Source organism: Ambystoma mexicanum, chromosome 14, assembly GCF_040938575.1.
Source record: "Ambystoma mexicanum isolate Mex_15411 chromosome 14, UKY_AmexF1_1, whole genome shotgun sequence".
Lineage (NCBI taxonomy): Eukaryota > Metazoa > Chordata > Amphibia > Caudata > Ambystomatidae > Ambystoma > Ambystoma mexicanum.
This window is the reverse complement of record NC_090940.1, coordinates 597,437,872-597,464,294: the sequence shown is the minus strand read 5'-3', so window position 1 is coordinate 597,464,294 and position 26,423 is coordinate 597,437,872. Positions and strand designations below refer to the sequence as shown.

The window sequence follows — 26,423 nt, the reverse complement described above, 5'->3', positions numbered from 1 at the left end:
TGTATATGGATTATTCCTGTGATTTTGCAGGAGGACTTTAACATCACCTGTGTAATCAGGATGAACAATTTCTGCCATCACATCTAATCCATGTCTTCAAGCTAGTCCAGACGTTGAGATCAATTTTATGTATCTCCCTTTAGGGGGGTCTAATATCAAACGAGTAGGGGGATTAGGCGTCTTTCGCCTGTGGTGGTATTACCATTTCAGTAGTGCTTTGTAGGTCAAAGCCAATAGATTGTGGTAGCTACTGTAAGGGCTCTGGCCTTGGAACTTTAAACTGCACAGGTCTCCAACTTTTATCAATTGGTTCCGACCTTATATGGTGGGTCAGAAGGAGGATGCAGACTCTAAATAAATACTTAATTGAAATGGATTAACAAAGAAAAGGGTAAACGCCTATCTTTCCCTATGCTATGGGGCATCCCTACCCAACTAAACTGAAGTGCTCGTTGTTTGTCTGTCTTCACAGAATCGGTCCATCGTCCAAACTAGCCCTTTCTACCCACACCACTAACTTTTGCTGGGTTTGTTTCTTCTTGCAAATTTCAGTCCAATAATGTATCTTCAAATAGTCTCTTGTGACTGTTTTGATGAATTTGTGTAGTTCCATCAATACCTTGAGGAACTTTGATTCCTGCTTTCTTTGGTAATGAATTTCCAAATCTTTCTTGTTTTTCTTTTGGCTTTCTTTCTTATTAATCATTATTCTCTTTGCCCAATGGTAAAATTATCCAATACTTATGATTCTTTACTTTGCCAATATTTTCCTCTTTATTCAGTTCAGTCTCTGGTCTCACTCTGAGACTTGTCCTTGAACCTCTTCTCTGTTCCAACCTTATCTTCAGACTTTTCCTTTTATATCTGGACTTTCTTCTTTAACTAGTCTTCCTCTGTCTTGACTTACATACGTATTCTCATTCCAACAATTATTTTCATACTCTTCTATGAATGGCTCTGATAACCTTTCTCCTTGACTGCATTAGTGATTCTTAACTCTTCTATATGTCAATACTTTTGATTCTTCTCATAATGATTCTCCTTGTTTTCCCTGGACTTTAATAATACAGTCTCTTTATCTTGACTGGGACGAGTATGAGCATTCAAATAATGGTTCGCGGTCCCCTCCAGGGTCTCCTGTTTTCCCTTTATCTGTTGCTCTTAGGGATAACATCACCAGGTTTCCTATTCGTATAAGATCGTCTCTTCATATCTTCAGGTTGGCTTCTTGTGTGTGTTCAAACTTTCTCCATTCGTGCTGTCGTATAGGATGGCTCCTCAGTACTTCGGATACCGACTCATTCTGTTTTTGGCAGTTGCAGAGTGGCATCAGCGTTGTTTTCGGTCCACCGGGTCCACCAGCATATTGTGGTCACACCACCACTCTTTCTAGTCGTTGGGTCGAAAAAACATTCAGCTTCGTTTCTCTCCTTATCTATGTTACCAGACGCAGCGCATCTATGACTGTCAGATTCTCGCACCAGCAGGACGCTGCGCGATCAGACTCTCCTCTGTGTCAGTGTGCGAGCCAATTCCTAACTTGCAGGCTTCTCGCTCTCGTCTCCAGTCTCCTCCACTTTTATATATTATGTAGCCGTGGGACTTCCCGTCATCTTCTGCCATTTGGTGAAAACCATTTTTCATGTACCCAGAAAGGGGTTCAGTGAGCTCTGGACCAAGATCTAGAATTGCAGTACTTGCAGATTCTTTATGTATTTTTTTTTAATCACGTGCTGCATTTCTCTAATGGTGCTTGTATTATAACAAGAAAACAAAACAAAAGCAGCCAAATTACCTTCTCTCAGTCTACCGTGATAGCCGGGCAAGGGGGTGTACAAATGTTATCGATTTCATAGACACAGGCTTACATATGAGATCATGACAAACCTTTAACATATTAAAACAAAGTTTAATCATGTAATATAATTTTTTTAAAAAAAACACAAGGCACATTTTGCACAAATATCAACATTAATATTGATTTCTTACAAACCCAATATAGGGTACAAACAAGTGGGGTTAGTATGTGACAAATATTGGTTGTCAACAGACTGTCATTACTATATATTCTTAGACATTTTCTTACAGGGGAAACCTTAAATGTTGCAGTCTCTATTTTGCGTAGACAAATCTCTTTATATGTCTAAAGGATGTCTACATATGTTTCGGCTAGAGTCTCATGTCGACACCATCCCTGGTATCTTGCTCTTTAGTTTTAAGCCCTCTTCAGGACAGGTAATTTCTTTATTGAATGAAGTAATTGTTCATATATTCCCCAGTGGTTCAGAGCTTTCAATTACTGGTCAGTATCTCTTGGTTGGACTGGAGCTTTTTGCAAATTCTTTGTACGGAGGAGATATCTTCCTTCTTTTAAGGCTGCGTTATGCTGTTGCCTGTGTCTTTTCCTTCCTCTGTGTGAAGGTTAGACCATATCTGGCTTAATGGTGCCCCACTCTGGCGCTGATAGTAAGGTTTTTTCCGAGGTGTAGGTAATGGCTGCCTTGATCAAATGTCTGTGCTTCTGAAACCTCTTCGTGCTGTTTTTCGTTAAGGATTGGATTTCGGCTTTCTTTTTCCTCTGGACCCGCAATTCATTTCAAAGTTCCATGTGAACCAGTCAATAGAACTACCAATGTTCTTTCAAAATCCTTCAAGCCTGGGAGAAAGAACACTGCACACACTGGATGTACGCAGAGCTGTCATGTTCTACTTGGAAAGAACTCAACCACTTAGAAATACTAATCGGGAAGAGGAGACGCAGTCTCCAAATCCACTATCTCTAGGTGGATTGTTAAATGCATCACACTCTTGCTAAGAAAGCTGCCCTTCCAGCCTAGAGCATATTCCACTCAAGGCACTGGGGCGCCCATAGCATTAATCGCAAATGTTCCCCTTGAATCTATTTGCAAAGCGGGAACCTGGAGTTCTGTACACACATTTTACAAAACATTATTGCCTAGAAAATCATTCTAGGTCCAATTCTCAGGTGGGACAGACAGTACTAGGACATATTTTCACTACTGTTCCTTCTCACAACCCACCTCCAACTCCGGGTAGTGCGCGCTAGTCTATGCACAGCATGTGATTCTAAGCAGATTAACAAACATCAGAAGACATGCATTACTTACCGTAAAAGCATTTCTGATGGTTGTATCTACTTAGACTCTCATGCGCCCACCCTTCCTCCCCGCTCGGATGGAAGGAACATAGACGTCTTACTACTTTCTCTTTTCTGTACTCACTCACGATAGTCCTTACGGCAGAAAAAATACAATCAGAGGGACCTCGACGCATGAGGGATCTTGGGTACACTACACGTTACGTAGGGATAGTGTTAGGCACGCCTATGTCGACGTCCCCTTTCGATTCTCGAAAGAGCAGATACAGTACTCTGCGGTTACCACTGGCTTTTACGGTAAGTAATGCATGTCATCCCCTGTGTCTAAATGCTCATGTAACATTTTTTATGTTACCCTTTCCTCAATTGACTGGCTGGTGGCAGTGGTTTCGTTTTGAACTACCTTGGTTTGTATTTACCGCGACCGTTCGCTGCTCCGGTAAAGTAATCGCGGGAGCCATCTTTTTCAAAATGGCGTACAGCCATCTTTGCTAAATGGTGCCCGGTGGTCTTTTTTCACCAGGTCTTTGTAGAAAGGTCCTTCTAGAGAGTTTCTCTGCGCGCCATACCAGGTTTGGTCTTTGTTCATTTCGCCTTTGGCAGGGTTTCTAGTAGAAACCCGCCTCTGGCTCCAAAGTGTCTGGGGTAGGCAGGAAGTGAGGGAGGTGCCCCAAAACTCCCTGTGCTTAGTCTCCTAGGAGACCCAAATGCACTCTGTGGTGATTGGCTGCTGGCTGTCCGGCAAGGACAGCAACCCTGCTGGGTGAGCGACAGCTAGGCTGGAATGAATGGAAGAGAACTGAATAAAAGTCTTTTTGCTTGGAAGGCAGAGTGGACCACTGGACAAAGGAACCGAAGAAGAGCTTGAAGAGGATGCCTGCTGCAACTCCTGGACCGTTGGGCCGAGGACGCCTGCTGCAGTGACTACTTGCCAAGTTCGCATCGACAGTGAAGCCCCTGCATGGACGACTTCTCCCTTTGAGTTGGTGGGACCAATCCACTCCAAAGTAAGCCACCTGGACACCCATCTCGGAGCTGGTTGAATTTCCTCAGTGTTGCTGCAGGAACCGTTTGGCCAGGGAGAGGGACACCAGATTGTGTCGTTAATTTTAAGCTGGTCTAAAACATTTTGGAAGATCCTCCAGACTCCCACGAAGCGGGCCTGACCAAGCCTGAGCCCCCTCAGCAGAGTGCGGGACCTCAGAAGTATGGACAGTCCACCTTGACAGCCAGGAACCGCGCTTATTGCTATTTGCTGTACCGCAAGGAGCTAGAACGCGAAACAGCCACTGAAAGTAAAGTTTGCCGGTTGCCAGTTTTGACAGTGCCAGTACAGTGCAGGAGTCCCCTGACGTCCTCCCTCTTGTCCCCACGACTGCGGCCCAGGCACAGTGAGATCTGCAGAACTGCACAGGAACCGAAGTCATCAGCTGCCTCTTTTCTTCTTTACCAAGGTACTGTAAAACAAGGCCAAGAGAACTACTGTGGAAGTGCTTGTAAGGTCTGCAACTCACAAGTCTAATCAGCTGGTGGCCCTACATTTGATTCTTCTTTTTTATCAAAGACTCCTAAGAACTAGTGCAAAGACCTTTCCATTTACTTACCTGAAGTGCTGCATCCTATACAAAGACTTTTGCCTATTGACTTTGGCTTAGCCTATTTGAATTGAATGACTCGACTCTTCTAAGTGCTATCTGAAAGTATTTTCCATGCTTAAGAATATTTGTAAGTTCTTGTGTTCTAATAACCTTTGCCTTTTACCAGTGTTCTGAATGCCAAAAGTAATATATTAATGTCGCCAGCACCCTTGTTACTGAAGTCACCTGTGGGTGTAGGTTGTGTCTCTGGGCCATCCCAAAAGGGGTCTTGTCTGATTCAGAATCTGTGTACAGTATTGAAGTGTATTTGTATGTTACTAGTATATTGCGCCCTTCTAAAGAAGGCTTTATAACTGACTGATAAGGTTTTGTAAGAGTTTATTTGAATGCCTGTAATTGTGAATCTTTGTGTAACTCCACCACAGCTCACATTTCCCCTCTTGAGATAAGCCTGGCTGCTCTCCACGCTGCCAAAACTGTGTAGTACAAGCTTATACCAAAGGTTGGGTTGCCTATACCTGTCGTCATAGTTGTTTGTAGTGTTCCCAGAGGGTACTGTATTCAAACTTTGCCTAACAATCACAAAATATTTACTGTGGTAAATTTATTTTGGCATCTGTTAACAAAAAAGAAAATCTGTTTTGCATGTATTTTTCCAAGACGGGTTCACTCAAAGTTGAATTTCATGTCGACCAAGAGGTCAGTCAAAGGCTACTGGATACACCATGTCCATTGGCATTTCTATATTATTGTCATCCTATTTACAACATTGGGCAGGATTGCCTTATGTGAACCATCAACACTGTGGCAATTGCAAGCTAGTGCAGTGTCTTCTGCTTGCTTTGTGTTTATGCTGTTCCCTTTGTTTGCGCCATTAGGATTTAATAGACCTACTGAAAAATGGAATAAATAGAGTTGACTGCATCTTTTTGTTTTTCTTGACTGCAGAGACTCTGCTGCTGAACAAGCGCATTAAAGAAAAGCAGGCTGCTTTATTGGAAACAATATCAAAACTTCAGCGCGATGAGGCACATCGGGCAACGCTGGCAAAAGACATTACGGCCCTAAAGGAAGATTTGGCAAAGAAGAAGGAAAGTAAGGGTTTCTATGTCATTGGCACGCCAATATATTCTGCGTTAGCTCAATGTCATGATAAAGGAGGAATCCACCTTACCACTGATGTAGTAGCCTAACGCGCTGATCTCTCTCCAAGTCATGCTTTACAAACCTTCTTCAATGATTGTGCTGTTGGTTCTGCCCAGAAGAGCCTTCAGGCCAAATTCTTTTTGTTTCTATTGTTATTCAAATTACCGTCCATCAAAATTTGTTCATATCCACCACTTATCTGCTCTGTCCATATCTTTTGATTCAAATTTGAGCTTTGATTTGCCTACCACCAACATTGAGTCCTTTTTAGTTCTATTTCTTTCAAGAGCATAAATTAGTAGTTAGTTGATGAAGTATATTGTGAGTTATTAACCTTTCAATATAACACTATCAGTCGATATTGGGAGATAGTTGACTGATCCATGAAGTCCAATGGACAAGTCTGATTTACCACAATGATGAATGCTAACATAGGTCATGACGCTCTTGGCATTTGTCAGCAGTTCTCCTTCCTCACATCAAATCTAATGTAGTGGCGGGCATCTGGTAAACTGCCTACCTGCAATTTAGGAAGTTGACTTTGAGTAATGCCAGTATAGTAGCGGATAGGCTGTAATAGCAGGAGAGCCGGAGCTGCAGAAGCATACAACTTTGAGTAACTAGAATATAGCAGAGCAGAGGCTATAGTAGCAGGTCATTTTGAGTAAGTTGCATTTCGCAGAGCGGGTGCTTTAGAAGCATACCACTTCTAGTAACCTGAGTGTAAAAGAGCAGAGGCTGTAGTGGCAGATCACAATGAGTACGTTGTATTTCGTAAAGCGGGCGCTTTAGGAGCATACCACTTTGAGTAACTGGAGTGCATCAGAGCAGAGGCACTGTAGTTGTATACTACATTGTGTAACTTGTGTATAGCAGAGCAGAGTCTATAGTGGCAGATCATCTTGAGTATAAGCACAGCAGACGCTGTAGTAGCAGACCACATTGTTTATAGCAGAGCAGAGACTGTAGCATCAAGCCAGCTGAAGTACCCCTCCCACTTGAGTTCTGCCTCAGCAGTACCAAGCCTGCCGTTGCATGAATGTTACACACTAGAATTTAAGGACATAGCCTGGCCTCCGCTTGTCTGTTGCCTTTTACATATATGCCCACTTATCCCCACCATGAAACATTTCGATTGGTTGCAAGTGGCCCAGTCCTTTGCCAGGGAGGCTATATCTCGGCTGTGATGCCTTGTCCTACCATTGAGATGCCTGTTGGGCACACAATAGGATTCCTGATTGGATAAGGCCTGCACCAAATTCCTTCTGTGTGTCTCTGTGATAGCACGGCAACTACCAACAATCGGGCAGAGCCCTTTGCTTTGGGTACATGTGTGAAAAGGGCTGTTTCTGCATAGGAGGGCATACCCCAACGTCATGTATTCGGGTGGAAGGGGGCAGCTTGGGTTTCCACCTATGCTTCTGACGAGAGCTCTTGTGCTCCTCTATGATTTCTTTCCTTGTTACTGTCTTGCAACAATAATGGCTGGACATTTCATCATTATGAAACTTTTGTCTTTAAAACTTTCTCTCAGTTATTTTAGCAAATAAAAGGGCCAATAAAGATCGCCTGAAAGAGCTGCATAAATCTGCGACTATTTTTAAAGAGCGCCTAGGACTTGAAATCCGCAAAGTGAATGGTAAGTGTTTTTTTCATGGAAATATAAGCCTAATGGTGTTACTTCTTGGAGGATGAGGGGTGCAGGTGGGGCTGTCCTTTCAGGTTGGGTGAGAAGAGAAGGACAATTGTGTTGTAGACTGGCACCAGCAGAGAATCCAAGCCCTCCTCCATCATTGTCCTGTCACAGTGGGAGAACGTGTAATTCCCCCGTTCACCACCAGGAAATGTCCACCTGGATGTGACTGTCATCTTCTTGGGTTCTCGTGACTGCCCAGGCCTTCGAGGAGACTGCAGGGCCCGTGTGGGTCACAGTAAACAGAACTGCGCCATCATCCTTGGCGAATGGATCCCCGAGAAGATGGAGGGCCTAGGTTTATTCGAGAACTGTTGGCAGCTGTACTAGAAGTAAGGTGTGAAAGGAAACTGTAGAGAAAGGGAATCTCCATATTTGCCTTACCTTAGTCCATATAAAAAATCTTACTCGTATGTATTCTGCTTTCCTCCAGCACTGCTGGTTTGATATGTGACTACAACTTTTAGAACTGAATTTTGCCCCATTGTTATGTTTCCCTGTGTTACCCCCTCTGGACACTGCAATTACCGTGCTTCCACTTACTTTTCAGTATTTGTATTCCCATTTTCCCGGTGGAGTGTGCCTATGCTCCGGCCCCATTTGCTTTTTCTTTTGGGATAATGCAACCATTCCATTATGAACGCCAAACTTTGAATAACCCTTAATACTCCTCCTATTGGCCGGGCCAGGCCTGTCCCATGGTGCTATTGGCGACCTTATATTGGAAGTGAGCCATTGGCGCCAAAGTCATGCAAACTGTGGCGCTTCAGTGCGTGTCCGTGCAAAGAAAGTCGGGCTGTCCATTGCATGTTGCTGCTCCGCTATCACCAGAAGCTCCTACCCGCACTGAGGTTCTCACCTCGGACCACTTTGCCTATACACAATCTGACCACCTTGATTATCATTGTGTAACCTTCCTTCCTCCCTCCCTCCCTTTCTAGAACTATCTGCAATATTCTTAACAACTGTATCTATGCTCCTTAAAATACTAAACTCTTGCACTCCTCTCTTGTTATGGGTACTCTCCTTCCTCCACCCTCTCTACTTCTAGTTGCACTTTCAACTGCTTTCTTTTGAATGCTGGATTCCTGTCTAACTTTGCTCTGTGTGATCATTATTTGCTGTATAATTCCCACTCAAACTACTGCCGTGCGCTTGGTGTAGAGAATTCTAGCCAGGATGTGATGACAGCAACAGATTGCACAAAGGCTGGGGTCATAATGGTAAGGGTTTTGCTTTGGCATGACAATGTTTCCGTCCTGGGAAGATCAGTGCACTTGGCATCTTGTAGGGCTCGGTCAGACTTTAACTTTAGGTTCCAGTATAGAAGTGCCCCGGGTGATCTTAAGGCAAAAATTAAGCCTTTGGTTTCCCAATGCTTCTTTTGCTCTAGGAATCGAGGCCTTTTCATTATGTGCATTTTCCAGAAGACCAGGTTGACCCTGAAAGATTTGGGTTATGAGAGCCCTCGACTGCTTGCTCTGTGGCTGGATTCCAACTTCCCTCTTTTAGGAAATTTCTGATAGCCTACCTACCAAATGTGCATATAACATTAATGTTCACGTTTGTATTAAGTCCCTGAATTCCACTCTCAAGCTCCCCCCAAAGCAGAGTATACAGAAATCCTACCAAACGGTGGGGGTTGATTTCAAATCTTCAGGTTCGAAAACCGAACATCCCTGCTCCTCTATAATGTACAAAGAACTAACAGGTAGTTTCTGAACCAAATTTCACCATTGGGTTTACCCGTTCCCCAAGGTTACTCATTATGTGCCCTCCCATTTGTTTTGCTCTTCAGCTCCCATCTGCCCTATTCAGCATAGTCCTTGGTGAAGGGTTATGGGAGTTGTAGTCCAGACTTGACCTGAACAGTTACCTCATCAGTGTGTCTGCTCCACTCTAAAACGTTTTTTGCATTAACTGAGAATGAACCAGACCAGATATTAGAGTAAGGCAAATATACTGTAAGGGTGCAGAAGGAGGATACTGACACACAGGTGGCATTGTGATAGTTATAGACCTTTTATTTAGTCAGAAAATAGGGAAAGTTAGGTCTTCTCTCTATCTCTAAGAGTGGTTTCCCTGCCTCATCTAAAATACTAAGGGTTCTGTCAGAATGTCTGTGTAAATCAATAGTCCACCGTCTTGTGTCAAAACCCCTACTGCTGCCCTTTCGCTTAATACTAAACTAAAGCTAAAGTAGGCTCACTTGGTCCAGAAGAATGACTCCCTTCTTCTGGACTGGGAATAGAAGTTTTCAGGTGTTGGCTTCTTCTTAGGGGAGTGGCTCCCTTCGCCGGGTCAACATTGTCCTTCAGCACAAAAGGGCAAACCTTCAAACATTTCTCTTTGGCAGACACACTGCCTGTCTTCTAACAGTCTGTATCAGAAAGTCTTTACACTTTGATAACTAGGAGACTGCCCCCCTTCTCCTGGTATCTTGAAGGAGTTCAGCACAACAAGTGGGAATGACTCCCTTGCCCTGGTCTCATTACCAGGAGAATGACTCGCTTCTCCTGGTATCTTGGTTTCAGGGTTTGACAATGGCAGGAGGAATGCCTCCTTTCTCCTACTGGCCGTTCTTCCACTTGCTTTACCACGATACAAAACACCAAAGGGTAATGACTCAATTCGCCTGGCATCTCTTGTATTTAGTTTCGCTGTTCACAGCAGAGGGAATGACTCCCTTCCCCTGGCTTCTTTCACTAGATTTCACAGTTTAACACCACCAGGGGGGAATGACTCCCTTCTGCTTGCTGTTTTCACTTGGAGGGTCCAGACCCAGAATTCCCTGTCTCTCATCTTGAGCAGACTTGGTTCACTCTCCTGCCAAGTACTGGCACGAAGAAGAGGGTCTTTCGCTCTTGCTTTCTTTTGTCAGGGTTCCCAGACCCCTTTCTGGTAGCTAATGGGTTTCCTTAATGCTACTGTCTGAGGGAGCTTCCCTCTCATGCTTGCTTCTTTGAACTTTGGGTCCCAGACCCCTCTCTGGTGGCAATTGGTTTCTCACTCCCACTGTGCCGAGGGAGATTCCCTCTGATGCTTATTTATTGAAACTTCGGATCCCAGAACCCATGGAGCCTTTCCCCACCTCACCCAGTGCCTTTGGATTGTGGAGGAGAGTTCTGCTGTGTCTCACTATCCCTGCCAATCCACATGTGCTTTGTGTTACCTTCTGGGATCTTCATACATGGTGGTGGCTCGTCCTGGGATCGGGGCCGGCCTCCTGCACTGCGTTGGCGACTGTCTGCTTCGCTTCGGTGGCTCCGCGGAGGCTGGCTATGCGCAGTGTCGGCATGGCTTAAGGCCCACACGGTCATCTTCCCCTTCGAGGTCCTGCCACTGCGTCACCGCAATCTGCCTGGGCTCGCCAGTCCTGGAGCTCCCGGAAACACCTGCTAGCTTAATGCTGGCGTCTCTGGTTCCCTTGCTCCCGCGTGTTCTAATCTCCGCGTCTGGCAGTTTCTTGGCTTGCTGTCCCGGGACTGGTTCAACACCTTTTGCAGTCTTTCTTTTGGTTATTATGTTGATAGTTGTTTGGTAACCTCTAGAATGCTCACCCTTATTTCTTGCTGCATTCCTCATGGTGCTGCACCTCCTCCTTGTCTCAGTACTAGTACTACCAGCCTCCAATGTTTAGGTAGCCTGTACTCTTATTCGTCTCAGGACTTGTTACTGGCCCTACACATGTACATGGGGTGACTGGGTATGGTATTGGGGCATACAACATGTGTAGGGTTAGAAGGTGTGATTTGGAGGAGTTCATACCGCGTTCTCCCTAGATGTTCGTCCCTGTCCTGAGAGGATGAGTCTCTCCCCATGAGATCCTCCTGTTGTGTACCACCCCCAGGGGGATTGTTGGGTAGCAGCCACACCTCCCTGGTTTCATGGGAAGGGGCTCCCCCTCAGGGAGAAGTAACAACCTCTAGGGATTTGTCACAGTACTCACTTCTCTTGCTAATGCACACACTTTGATTCAGGTATGCCCCATTTCGATACTTTGGATTGCTTATTTTAGCTGTGAGATGTACAGAACAGCGTTTAGGGGCAGGAAACCGGTCAATGGCATCAGAGCGGTTCAATATAAAGCACAGCAACCAGTGCAGTAACAAGGTGAGAGCTTTTCCACTTGAATTCTCTATATTAACCGTCAACCTTTTAGCAAGGGCTATGTTTGACGACGTCATATGTCCATATGTCCGTAAAAAATGGGGGCACTGCCATTCACTAAATAATAGCTTAAGCAGAAAAATTAATTGTAATTAGATAATTCCTTGATGCAAAATGTGCATCTCCGTTCCAGCAGCGTTTTGCCAACTTTGTAGTTATTTAGTGGAGGAGAGTAAACGGAGATAAGTGTAGGGTGCTGACTTTTGAACATGGGGCTTTCACAGAACATAAGATCACACGTCATTGTAACAAAGTTTACAATTATGTACAATTTCTTAGTCCTGCAGCAACATAGTGATAATGTTATTTATATAGCGCCTTAATCCAAAGCGCTTTACAGAGCACATATTTACATACAATATCACCCAACCGAAATTGGCACTCATTTATCGACCTCAGAAGGATGAAAGGCTGAGTTGGCCTTGCCGGGATCACATTGAGAGATGTGATGTTGGGGCATATCAAGGCAGCCCTTCAGGGATAAAAGGGAATTGTTGAGGGCGTTCTTGAAACTGGATAAAGTGTGATGATTTTTTATCGCTGGGGTTGGGGAATTCCAGAGGAGAGGAGCAAGAATGGTGGGTGGGTGAAGGAGTGTAGAAGTGAGGCAGTACTAAGGATTGAGGATGTTTGGGGAGGCATCGGAGCAAATGTCACAGGGATAGTCTGCATGGTTGGTTAGCCTGTGGATAGATGTGCAGAAGTTTCAACAGGGAGCAGTTATGGAGAGCTAACCACCCTCTATGAAGGTATGAGCAACTTGGAGGAGCGGAAGGGCGCGGATAGCAAAGTTCATTACTTTGTTGAGATGAACGATGGAATGGACAATCCTGCTAGGAACTAGAATGGGAGTACATGTTGTCGTATATCGGAAGGTAGGATGGCAACTGATTTTTTGAGTGTGCAGGAGATTAAATGGGGAAGCCTTCACTGTGTAGGCGAGAACACCATCGAAGAGAACCCCATGTGTGCACCTAAAGATTTCTGAGGCTATTGAGGGAGGTCCTTGTGTTGGCTTTTTACCATTGTATGGAAGGCATGGTATCAATAGTAGACACAGACAAGTGGATACAAGTTTTGAAAAGCTTTATTGGGTAATTATTTTGATTTGGTAGAATTCCTAACTGGCCCTAACGCTAGAATGGCAGTACTCTCGACGATTAAACAACAAACAGTCCTAGTCAGTCTTGTCAACATAAAAGGCCTATACTAAGAAACCCTAACCTTGCCCTCCTTCTCAAAATCGCAAAAGTGTTAAGGGAATTCAAAAGGGAAATAGTGTCTCAAAAGAAATGGCAGAATGGCTTTTAAATAGCCACTTCCTTCCCCACATTCAGCACCACAGGCTCTAGAGAGTTTCCAAAAAGTATAGGCGGATGGCGTAGTTCTTTCATTCTTGCACACTTTGGCTTACTGGTACAGTTTAGCAGTTCAACAGTTCAGGCTTGGGCTTCATACTTCTTGTAGTTCAATCACTTCCTTAGGCTTTGTCCGCCTTGTCATAAATATACAGTTACAATTTTGACCTTTACTGTACAGGCTTCTGTCTGCTGGGCTCAAGCCTGTCTTTTTGCCTTGTGCGAGTTCCCTTCCCCTCGTTTTGTCGCGGGTGTCTTTTCGCTGTCGAAGACTTTCGAAACTGCAAGGATTTAACATAGACCTCTGCATGACCACTTTGACCTCTCATTCAATTCTAAAATCCACAATCTTCTTACAACACCAATACCTGTTGGTACTTCTAGTTTGTATTCTCTTTTGGTTTGCCTTCTAGGCCTCTTTCATAGTTAATATATCTGCCCTCATGGCATAGTCAGCATTCACATACTTTGCTTTGTACTTTGTTTTTCGTTATTCAACTTTATTTCGGGATCACGATTGCTTTCTTGCATTTGATTCCCAATCAACTCGACGTTTCGCAGAGACTTTTGAATGTGCAATTTTGCTTCGCAGGGCCACTGTTACTTTGTATCCATTTCTCTTACAATTCAACCATTGTTCTTTCATTCCGCGTTTAACAGCATACGCGCAAACTTTAACTTTTGAATTAGTTACTTTTGCTTTTAACACAAACCAGACTTTTGTTGCCTTCAATAATTCACTGGTTGTGTTGATCCGCCTTCTTTCATCAACGGTGCAGCAGTCAAGGTTATCTCCAATGCCGCATCTGCTGCTCCCGAACTCAGTCATTCACCCGGGAGGGTCGCGGGCTGCTTTCAAGTACCTTGAAGGTTTCTTCTGCTCACTTGGTTTCAGTCTCAGAATGCTTACAGCTTCCCCAAAGTGGGGTATTCTCACTTTGTTCTCTGTCGATCATCGTAACTGCAGATCAGCCCCCTGGCCTTCCGACTTCCATCGCCTTGTTCCCATCAGCCCCGAAAGAGCTGTTCTTTCTCATACCCCGCCTCACACACCATGTGCCTGTGTGTGCGCCACCTTTTATACGCATCAACGAAAGTGTTAACAAGTGGCAGGTGTATGTCGTTAGGATTACGTCCCTGACTCTGCCTGCCTTTATTACAGAGACAGGGCCATTGTAAGTTCAGGGAGGTAATCTGCCTGAGCTTATTTCTCATCTTCCCCGGCTCAGTAGTGTAGCCCATGTAACGTGGGGAGAATTATGGGAGCTGTAGTTCCCCATAAAGTAAGCAGGGCGAGGGGTTAGATTGGTTGTGGAAATAGGGGGATACCATGTCTCGCCATCAGGTGTTTCTCCCCCACTCCCAGAGGACCCCCTACCCAGGTGATCCTCCCTTGCATGTCCACCCCCAGGGTCGGGATGCAAAAGCGAGGGCCTTTCCCTGGCCACCTGAGTATGGGATCCCCGGGAGCTAGGTTGTAAAACAGCCTCTGGTTTTTCACACCATCCGGTTAACTTTCTACTAGATTAATGTTAAGAAAGGAAGAAGGCAATGAATATGGCAAGGGAAATGTGCACGGAATCGCACAGTGAACAACTTTGAACCTAACAACGTGCATACAATACCCAAGACTCGTGTATACTAAAACCCAGGAGTGCAAATAGAGTGAAACAATAATACCAATATATGAAAAGGGATGTGGGGTAAGCACTTAGAACCTCCTTATGACTGAAAGGAAAGTCGGCAAACTCCTTACCCACTATGCTATTACAGACACTGACAGTGCTAAGCCCACGTAGAGGGCAAGCAAGGACAGGATCTGTGAGTTGACACTCTGGATGATACTGAATAAGGAACTTAGAAACAGTACTCACGAGGACCGGAAAGACCACTTGAATGTCAGTAAATTCACGAACCCAGTAGATCAAACAGGGAGCCAGAAGCTATAAGAGCAATGGGTGGAGGATAACTAAATTCATAAGACCCAAGTCAAGGGGCAAGCAGGAATTGTGAATGTAGAATAGTGAGGAAAACAAAAGGCATTCACACAGGGACTAGTTACAACAGCACCCCACACCTAATAATCAAATGGGAAATAAATGCAGAAGTGCAATGGAAAATATGTAATGGATCCCAATAGAAAGTAAGGATCAGGAGCAGGGAAAATGATATCACAAAAGGAAACCTTTCCCACCCATCCAAGGAGAAAAGGCAGGAAGCTAAATCTATAACCGGAAAGACTAATGCATCAAGTTTTTCAGTAGCAAAGGACAGCATCAAAGAAACAGAACACAGGCAAATTGGGCTGCATCAAAGGGTAAAACACAGAGAAAGGCTGCCTGCAGACAGAGGAAGACAGAAAGGGAAATCCAGAAAGCAGAAATCAATTAAGCACATGAATCCGAAATCCAGGGCAGAGGAACAAGAAACGAACTAGGAACTAGGCACAAAAGCTAGGAACAAGGGACCAGTCACAACAGGAACACTGCAACAATGACCAGCGCTGGACTGAAGCAAACTGAGGCTTTTAAAGCTTCTTAACGAGCACACCCCTCAGGTGTGCCGCCTGCTGCACCTGCAGCCACATGTGTTGCCTATCCTCCACCCAACCTTGTGGGGGAGGAGGTGAAGCAGTGAGCCAGGCATTCTGGGAAGCATAGTCATTTGATTAAAGTAGCATGCTGGCTGCCAAAAACCTGGAATGGATCCGGAAGGGAAGTCACTTGGAAAATAAGGTTTTAGCGCTCCCAATTCATCACAACACTGTAGCATAAGGTTCGGAGGAAATGTCCAGTAGGGAATAAACCCCAAAACCTGCCCCCAAGTGGTGGGAACGGGAGAGAAGGGAGCGAGCCGTGACAATTAAGCTGTTTATTCAAAGCAAATCTTGGCATTAGCTGTGCATGAGGCCACATAGAAATAACCTTTATTGCCCTGTTAACGTTCATGTGTCGCATTGCTGTTTTACACGTTTGATATGATAGGATTTGGTATTCATAACGCGTCTGTACACAAGTGTTTCTAGGTGCCACAAGACAAGAAAGGGGAAGACGAAAGGGAAGACTGGGAAAACTATCCCACAAGGCCTTGTCATTTGGATCATGCAAGTGCAACAGCAAAAGTGCAAGGGGAAAGGGAGGGGGGGGGGAGTGCAGTCAGTGTGTCATGGCTCTGAGCAAGTGCAGCCAGGGTAGCGCAGCTCTGGGTAAGTGCATGGAAGGCAATAGGAGTTACAGTTACAGCCAGGTGCGCGGTAGGCCTGGAGGCAGTGCAGGGAAAACAGGTCATGTAAGGAGAGAAGGGGAGAGTGGGGTTGAAGATGGCCTGAAGGTGTATAGCCTCTCAGGAGGGCGTGTGTAGAGGGCCCAAGGAAGGCGGTCAGAGTGTGAGAGGGAAAGTGGTAGCAGGGGTCCCAATGAGAAGTATCAGTCTTACTGGCATTGAGACAGAGATCATTGGATGCGCACCAATCCCGAATTGCGGCTAGACAGCCAGGAATGAGCAGGGGAGGAGAGGAAGCTGAGGGAAGCCTGAAACAGAGCTGTGTGTCATCTGCATAACACGGGAAGTTGGACATGGTGGAAATCCGGTGGGCCAAAGGGGCCAAGTAGACATTGATGAGCCAGGTTGAGAGGCTGGAGCCCTGTGGGACACCACAAGTGGAGAGAAAGGACCCTGGTTGGACCTGGGAGGGTTGGTACAAGAGGAAGGAGGTCAGCCACGCCAGAACCTGATCCATGATGCCCAGGTTCTTGCCAAGTCGATTAATCAGGATGGCGTGATTACCTGTGTCAAAGGCAGATGAAAGGTCAAGGAGCATGAGGACCGTGGGAGAGCTGGAATCAAGGTTGGAGAGTGTTAGGCAGAGTTGTATGCAGTACCCTTTGGGACCACTACACATAACTATGACCACAGGTGTAAGCAAAACCAACCTTTGGTATAAGTCTGTACTGCACCGTTTTTGGTAGCGGGCTGAGCAGCCAGGCTTATCTCAAGAGGGAATGTGAGCTGTAAGGATGTTACACAGAGGTCTACAATCGCAGGTATTCAAATAAACTCTCACACTCAAGGTTTCTTGGTTAAACACTTAAGTTATTCAACAGTCAGTTATAAAACATTCACTAGAAGGAGGCAGTTAAATATCATACATCAATACACTTCAATACTATACACGTTAAGTTTCTGAGGCATTCAAACTACTTTGAAGGAGGAGGAAAAAGGAATAGGTTCAGAACATAAAAGAATTACAATTTCTTAGTCAGTGCAGATACTTTGAGTTCATCAGAAGATTCAATTCAATAGGATAGGCCAAAGTCAATGGGCTAAAGTCTAGGAGAAGTAAAAATGGTCCTGGCAAGTGAATGGTAAAGTCTCTGTAGAAGTTCTTAGAAGTAGTTTGTAAGCAGAAGAATTATATGTTGGGTCACAAGCTGATTAGGCCTGCTAGTTGCGAAAATTTAAGCACTTTCACCACGAGAGGTAAGTACTCGCTGTCTCGTTTCACAGTACCTTTCAAATGAAGAAAAAGATGCAGCTGAAGACTTCTGTTCCTGGCAGTTCCTGCAGATCTCGCTGTTCCTGAGCCTTAGTCATGGGGACAAGAGGGAGGACGTCGGGGGACTCCTGCACTGGCACTAGTCGAAAAAGCTGGTACTTGGCAAATCTTCAATTCCGGTAGCTGTAGTAAAGCACACAAACTGGTGTCCCTCTCCCTGGTTATTCGGTTTCCTGCAGCACTCTGAGGAAAATACAACCAGCTCTGAGAATGGTATCCAGGTGGCTTAGGGGTCGAGTTGATTGGTCCCACCAACTCAAAGGGAGAAGATTAACTTAGCGATTCGGACCTGCAGCAGGGCTTCACCGGGCAAACCAACGGTCCAGGAGTTGCAGCAGCCGTCCTATTCAAGCTCTTCTTCGGTTCTTTCGTTCCAGTGGTCGACTCTGCCTTCCAAGCCAAGAGACTTGCCTTTTATCCAGTTTCCTCCCATTCATTCCAGCCTAGCTGCCACTCACCCAGCAGGGTGGCTGTCCTTGCCGGACAGTCAGCCAGCCCATAACGCCAGAGTGCATTCGGGTCTCCTAGGAGACTAAGCACCAGGAGTTTCGGGCACCTCCCTCACTTCCTGCCCACCCCAGACACTCGGGCGCCAGAGGCGGTCTTCAGTCCTGAAAACGCGCAGAGCAAAACTCTAGAAGGACCTTTCCAAAAAGAAATGGTGATAAAAGAAGACCGGGCGGGGCTCAATTTCTATCTTGAAAAACATGGCTCCTGCGATTTTAACGCTAACGGTGTTCGCGGTCTGGAAAAATCATGGTAGTTTGTTGTAAAACCACTGCCGCCAGCCATTCCGGGAGGAAAGGGTAGCATTTGACTGCTACATGAGTATCTAGACACAGTAGATACTGGTAACCCCTCCAGCACTCTATTGTAAGATAGGGTGTGCTGGGTCTAGGAATTTAAAAAGACTAGTAAAGTCAATTTCACTTTACTTACTCTGGGAAATAGTAGTTTTTCCCAGAGACGGTATTTAAACCTTGGGACAGCCTGAAAAGGTTTCCCTGTGTCACTGCACTGAGGGTGCTGTGTGACACACATGAAAAGATGATGCCTATGGAGTTATCTAAAACTCCATAGCCAAAGAAAACAATCTTTTTCTTCTTCTTTTTCTTCCTCCAGATGAATGTTGAGATCTGAGACAAGAAGAGGTGAGGTCCACCCATTCAGAGAGGAAGAGTGTGGCCTGTAGATGGTGGCCATAGTTGGAGAGAGGCCAGGAGAGATAGAGAACCTGCAGACCAATCATTCAAAGGAGGGAAAGACAGATGCAGCAACCCATTCAGGAAAGAACAGGGCCACTCGAGCTGCGGGCAGATTGGTTCTGGGCTCAGAGAGGATCTTGTAGCCCTCTGGGAGGAGAGTGTCAAAACTCTTGACAGAGCTGGCCGTGAACCATGTCTCGGTGAGAGCGAGGACGTCAAGGTCTTCGAGGAGGTGGCAGATGACAGAGGAGTGTTTGACATCAGAGCGAGAGTTGACAATAGCTACGTGGAGCAGGTTGCCACTTCCGGGGCAGGGAACAAGAGTGAGGTGTACACCCAGCGGAAGTGGCAGAGGGGGCTGAGAGTGAGCAGAGGCAGTAGATGGAGGTGGCCAGAGAGGAGATGGGGTAGGAGGGGCTGAGAAGAGACAGAGGAGGAGGAGGAAGGAGGTGGTAAAGTAGCGGAAAGGAGTAGCAGGAGAAGGAAGAAGTTGATACAACGCGGGAGACGCCCATCAAGAAGTAGGCGATTGGGCTGAGAGCCCTGGACCTTGACAGTACCATTTTGATAGACATTAATGATGGCTAAGGAGGACCTCCCATTGAGTGCCGCCATTATTGGGAGACGAGAGAGAATAGGGACCATATGAGGGGTCCATAGGTCTGGAGAGGGAACGACAAAGAGGATGTCGGTGAGAATCTGTCTGGAAGAAGCGCTGATGTGTAGGCATCGGCGCAATGGACAGGCTTGGGTTGGAGAACAGGATATCCTTCTTGAACTTTTTCTTTCCAGACTTGGTGAGAGGGATAGGAGGTAGAGTAGCAGTTGGAGAAGATGGGAGAAATTGAGAGCACCATAGAGGGTGCGAGGAGGAAAAGAAGCACAAACCAAAGCTGTGCAACACAGGATGCACAAGAGGGGAGGGTTCACACAGTGGGAAGCACACCAGAAGCACAAGCAGGTAACCAACCTCAAGGGGAACGCAGGGAACAGTGTGGACGGAAGACTGGGGCAGGGGGAAAACCGAGATCGCCTCAATACAGCAGCAATGCAAAACACCCAGATTTGACGTTTGGAAAGGCTTATCTCTTGTGCTTAATTGTGAATAAGGTAAACTGAAGCAAATGCTTGTGAGGTCATGCTGGATTTATATTGTAGCAATTTGCCACTGAGCATGTGTATAACACTTCTCATTGCTTCCCTTTTAGGTGACCGATTGCAGTTTGTATTCCGATACATAAACCCCAAGGATCTTGAACTGCCGTACACATTCCTCTTGCACATTAACGAACAGGGAGATTATGAAGGTATGCAAAGTGAGCTTGAAAGCATTTGATCATTGACTTTTTATTCCTATTTCACGCAGTGACAAAGATAATATTGCCTCATGGGAGAAAAGCATAGATTAACAGAAGGGGTTAAATCACATGGAACTATTATGAAATAATTTTTGCAAGAGCCTAATATAAATGCACTCAGACAGGAATGTGTGGCAGAAAGAAAATCAATTTTATTTATTTGGGTTTCTAAAGCGCTTTTACCAAAATGCTGTACCTAATTAACTAGGCATTTATAAAAAAATATGGTATGCGAGGAATCTGAGGGTGTCCTCTCTTCTTTCCCCAATATATCCTCCTCCCAGGTGGCCAGGGAAAGCCTGTTGCTATTGGATCCTGACCCTGGGGGTGAATAAGCGAGGGAGGATCACATAGGCGGAGGAGACTTGGGAAGTGGGGATGATGCACCCTTAGGTGAGACATGGTATACCCCACGCCCCTTTCACCATGAGGCCAATGTCCCCCAAGCCTATATAGGCTATTGTCAATCCCTTCCCTATTTTTCCCCCAAATCATTCCCCAATAGACACCAGTTTGGAACTGGAAAGAGGAGGAGGCCAGCAATGAGCGGTCTAGTCCTTTTTGGACCAATTAACCTGGTGGGAGGTTTGAATTCAGGAAATATGGTGAAAATTGGGTCAGCTGTGGAAGCAGGTCTACAGACTGCTGTGCAAGAGCAGACCTCTCTTGGAAGACGGCATGGCAGACGGAGCACTCAAGAACACTGGTAAGATGTTTGCAGCGGGGGGCAAGGCTGAAGGAAGCTGGAGGCTGTTGGCGATGGCGGAAAGGGAACCGACGTGACCAGGCGAAGCTGCAGTGTGAGGCCTGAGCTGCAAGAGAAACATCTGTAGTGTGAGCGAAGCCACAGAGAGCCACTGGGGAGATGGAGTGAGGCACCACACGAGAGAGAGCTTGTAGCTGCTGGAGGCCTCGTGGAATGCTGTAAGCTCCGACCAGTGAATCGATATAGGCAGTGGGGACACTGGGACAGCAGGCGAGCACACAAAGCTTATGAAGACTTTAATGAATGCCAAACTAAATGAAAGCAGGTACTTATTGAATACCGAATGAAAATAAAAGTAAGCACTATTTGACTACCGATCTGATTGAAAGCAAGTTTGTCGAACTTCCTCATATAAGTAACTGTGTAATTTGAGAAAACTATCATTAGAAAACAAGCATTGCAAGTGGCATGAGAATATAAGGGACTGTTTAATTTGAGAGAATAAGCACTGGCAAACAATGTTAGGACAGTTTTTCTGAAGTCCAACTAAAGGCTTCGTAAAGCCATTCAACTGAGGCAGTACAAGACTCCACTTTTAGCATAAGTCTGTACCACCGGAGTTCGGGATAGCGTAGACCGAACAGCCAGGCTTATTGTATGAGGGAGAGAGTGCTGTAGAATCGGTACAAATTAAATTGTATTACGAATCGTCCAAAGAAACAATGAAACACTAAGTATTGTAAAAAAATGAATGGTTTATTTAAATACAAGTAGGCCCATATAAATCTTGGGGGGAAATAAGTACTATCACATTATATATAACCACAATTATAGAAGAACACAACACTATGCTCGAAGGTCCACAGACCAAAGCATATAACCTTATTTGGGACACCTAACAGGAGTTATAGGGAAGTCAAAACCAATAGCTACTTTTAGATTACTTTCAGTAATGCTAGGGTAGTAGACCCTATCGGTTGTACCATGATGCTCCGCAAGAAATCACATAGTAATATCAACTGGACAATCTACTTTTCTGATTTAGTGAAACACATATTCTAGGAACAGTATAAACCTACAACTCTGATTCAGGATAACAGGCTAAGGTTAAGCATTCCATCGAAGTCCATCCAAGTGTGGCGCATGGTAACATGCACAATCCGATCTAAGGTGTGACACACGCTAAGGTTAAGAATTCCATCTATTCCATCTAAGTTTGGTGCATGCTAACATTCCTAATCCTCTCTAGATGTGATGCAGGCTAAAGTTAAGCATTCCATCTAGGTCCATCTAAGTGTGGCGCATGCTAACATTAACATTTCTATCTGGGTGTGACGCAGTCTAAAGTTAAGCATTCCATTTAAGTGTGGCACATACTTACATTCACCTTTCTATCTAGATGTGACGCAGGCTAAAGTTAAGAATTCCATCTAAGTTTGGTGCATGCTAACATTCCTAATCCTATCTAGATGCAACACAGGCCAATCTTCATAGTTCTCTCTAGGTGTGGCCCTGTTAGGGCGAATTCTCCAAAATGTGCTAATTGCCTCTACATTAGACCCCCAGCAACTTTGCTGAATTTTGAGGACTTGATTTTTTTAACCTGGAGAGAGTGTAACCCTTTTTTCCCACTCTCTCACTTATTTTTGTGTGAATTTTACCTCTGTGTTTCTTTTGGTTATGGAGTCTAACCAACTCCTTAGGCATCATCTTTTAAAATGTTCACACAGCACCTTGAGCGCAGTGGCACAGGGAAGTCTTTTAGATTTCCCAAGGTTTAAATACCTTCACTGGGATAAACTACCGTTTCCCAGAGCAGTAGAGTGAGATTGACTCTACTTAGCCCTTTAAATTTCTAGACCCAGCACAACCTATCTTCCTATGGAGTGCTGGAGGGGATACCTAGTATCCCCTGTGTCTAGATACTCATGTAACAGTCAAATGTTACCCTTTCCTCTCAGAAAGGCCGGTGGCAGTGGTTTTACAACGAACTACCATGATTTACCCTGACTGCGAACTGTTCGCAGCTCCGGTAACGTTAAATCGCAGGAGCCATGTTTTTCAAGATGGCGCCCAGCCATCGTTGCTAAAATGGTTCCCGGTCTTCTTTTTTGGCCATGTCTTTGTGGAAAGGTCCTTCTCGAGTTTTTCTCTGCGCGCCAAACCAGGTTTGGTCTCTTTGTTCATTCACCTTTGGCAGACTTCAGGATTGTAGACAGTCTCTGGATCCAGAGTGTCTGCGGTAGGCAGGAAGTGAGGGAGGTGCCCGAAACGCTCTGTGCTTAGCCTCCTAGGAGACCCAAATGCACTCTGTGACGATTGCCTGGCTGATTGTCCAGCAAGGACAGCCACACTGCTGGGTGAGTGGCAGCTAGGCTGGAATGAATGGGAGAGAACGGAGTAAAATGTGAGTCTCTTGTCTTGGAAGGCAGAGTTGACCACTGGACGAAGGAACTGAAGAAGAGCTTGAAGAGATGGCTGCTGCAACTCCTGGACCGTTGGTTTGCCCAGTGAAGCCCTGCTGCATGTCCGAATCACCAAGTTTGCATCGACCGAGAAGCCCTGCAAGGACGACTTCTCCCTTTGAGTTGGTAGGACCAATCCACTCCCAAGTAAGCCACCTGGACACCCATCTCGGAGCTGGTTGAATTTCTTCAGAGTTGCTGCAGGAAACGGTAGAGCCAGGGAGAGGGACACCAGATTGTGTGCATTGCTTGTAAGCTGGACTAAAGCTTTTGGAAGATCCTCCGGACTCCCACAAAGCAGAACTGACCAAGCCTGACCCCCCTCAGTTGAGTGCGGGATCCCAGATGTGAGGAAAGTCCAACTTGACAGCCAGGGACCGCACTTATTGCTATTTGCTGTACCACAAGGAGCTGAAACGCGAAACAGCCACTGAAAGTAAAGTTTGCCAGTTGCCAGCTTTGACTGTTGCAATACAGTGTAGGAGTCCCCCGACGTCCTCCCTTTGGTCCCCACGACTGAGGCCCAGGAACAGTGAGCTCTGCAGAGCTGTACAGGAACAGAAGTCTTCAGCTGCATCTTTTTCTTCTTTACTAAGGTACTGTAAAACTAGCCTAAGAGATCTTAACCTCTTACTGTGGAAGTGCTTGTTACTTCTACACCTCACAAGTCTAATCAGCTTGTGGCCCTACACTTGATTCTTCTTTACTTCAAAGACACCTAAGAACTTGTGCAAAGACCTTTCCATTGAACTAACCAGAAGTGCTTTATCCTATACAATACTTTTGCCCATTGACTTTGGCTTAGCCTATTGAATTGAATGACTCTTCTGGTGAATTCAAAAGGTATTTGCCCTGCTTATGAATATTTGTAAATTCTTGTGTTCTAATAACCTTTACCTTTTACTTACTTTAAAGAGTATTCTGAATGCTAACAGTAAAGTATTAATGTTGCCAGCATTACTGAAGTTACTGAAGTCACCTGTGGGTGTAGGGTGTGCCTGTGGGCCATCCCAAAAGGGCCTTGTCTGATTCTGAAACTCAAAGTGTACAGTATTGAAGTATATTTGTGTGTTACTATTTTATTGCTCCCTTCTAAAGAAGGCTTTATAACTAACTGATAAATAATTGTTTATGCATTCAAACTTTGCCTAACAGGCACTAGTTAACATTGGCAAGTAAGTTAGTATGTAATGCAATGCACCATTTACAGTCCAGCCATGAATAGATTTAGGCTGGTGGTCGCAGATCTCTCCAAATATGCATGGTGTAAGTCTATGGCGGTCTACGTTATGGGAAGGTAAGGTAGAGTGGCAGGGTCTTTCTGGAGTAGAGTAATTGCTCTACACCCCACCCATGGCACACTTAGTTTTTTTTCTTGGTGTTTGTTAACTGCTGGCTTCATTGGCTTCCCCTGCTGACACCTGCAGACACGTCTTGGAGCCGCCAATGTAGGAGCTGCCCTTTGCCTTGGGGCACTTAGCCGCGTGGGCTGCCCTGTGAGGGTCAGTTATGAACAGGTGGACGTACCAATCAGGGGAGATGGGCCGATTGAAGGGTGGGAGGGGGAGGATGGGACTGGGGAAAGGCCAGACACAAACAAAGGACTACACCCCACGGACTGCACCCTCTCGATGCAGCCCAGCACAGAAAAACAGACTCAGAAGCCACAAAAGCACTAGACATCGCACCAGATTAGCACACAGTGCTCACCAAAAAATAAAATTAAAAAAAAGATTGAAAAAAACACTCACACCACTCAAGGTTGTTCTAGGCAGGTAAAACCTAAGGCAGACTAATTCTGGACAGGCTAGCAGCAAGTCAGGGGAAGCAAGACCCAGTTGGGGGACATTCATACATTTATCCTAACAGGAATAGTGAAGTGAAACCAACAGCACTGCTTTTGGCGTAGAGGCATAACCAATTCACAGGTGAGTAACCTTATCTACTTTTCAAAATGGCAGAACATTTCTAAAGTAAGTAATAACTTTTGGAACTGTTCACTCAGAGTTAGTTAGCAACCAACTCTTTTACAAGTAAGGAACTTTCAAACACGTATTCTCTTATCTAGGCAAAAGGCCCAATCCTTTAAAAGTCTTTCCCTTATTCTTGGAGCATGAGTGTTCTCGGTGGCAGAAGGCGGGAGGGAGGCGGAGGGGTGACTTAGGGTCTAGTGTCCAACAGGCAGTGTCAGGATAGGTTCTTAAGTAGCAAAAGTCAGAGTTCTAAGGAAGACTGTTCAAACAGGTGAGGTTTTTACTTTAGAGTTAGTTAAGGTTACAGGGGCTTCACAGAAGACACCCTAGGAGGATTCCAGCAGGGGCCTGGGTGTACTGGACGAGAGGACTCCCAATCACAGAAAACACCCCAAAACTACACAGGAATCACAAAAGACTTAAGGTAAGTAACTACCCAAGCCAGCACAGTACCTAAGTATTGGGTAAGAATTGGTGCAGTCACACTGTGTGAGACTACACAACACATATCTGCTTGGTATTAGGTAACCCACCTTTTGGTATAGGTCTGTAATACACAAGTTGGTAGTGTGACTGAGCAGCCAGGCCTATCTCAAGGGGGGTAAATGTGAGCTGGAGAGCTGTAAAGATGAAATCAGTTAATACAAGTAACACTTATACTCAAGGATTCAGATATAAATATATCTTTATTTGCACATGTTTTAAAGCATTCTTTAAAAAGGCACTTGTTTATAACAGTCATGCAAACTTTGGAATCACTTTACAAAGTTAATAAAGTTGGTGAATACTCTTTGGGTATGCTAATACAATTTCTCATACACCCTGAAGTGACTTCAATAACAAGGATAATATTCTATTTATCTTCAACACCAATATACTTTTTAGACTCTGGGTTTCCGGAAGGAAGGATTAAGCAAATAGGAAGGTTACAACATACTTTCTTATAACATGAAGACAGTTTGAATCCTCTAATGAAATCTAGGTAAGCCTTTCCCAGCAGTAAAAGTATTCAACAAATGGGAAGCAGGTGCAAGTGTATCTAGGTCACCTGGCCTAAGCCCCGCTCACCTGGTGCCTT

General features: G+C 45.2%; 1 protein-coding gene across 3 annotated transcripts in view; it reads left to right on the top strand.

Annotated features, from left to right (window-relative positions):
* The window catches only part of SPC25 (SPC25 component of NDC80 kinetochore complex), a 232,438-nt gene that overhangs the window by 183,107 nt on the left and 22,908 nt on the right, over nucleotides 1–26,423 (top strand). For all 3 annotated transcript variants that reach the window (XM_069637962.1, XM_069637961.1, XM_069637963.1), the window contains 3 exons: nucleotides 5,665–5,811; nucleotides 7,397–7,501; nucleotides 20,052–20,150. In XM_069637962.1, coding sequence (XP_069494063.1) covers nucleotides 5,665–5,811; nucleotides 7,397–7,501; nucleotides 20,052–20,150 — 351 coding nt within the window. The remainder of the gene's footprint in view (nucleotides 1–5,664; nucleotides 5,812–7,396; nucleotides 7,502–20,051; nucleotides 20,151–26,423) is intronic.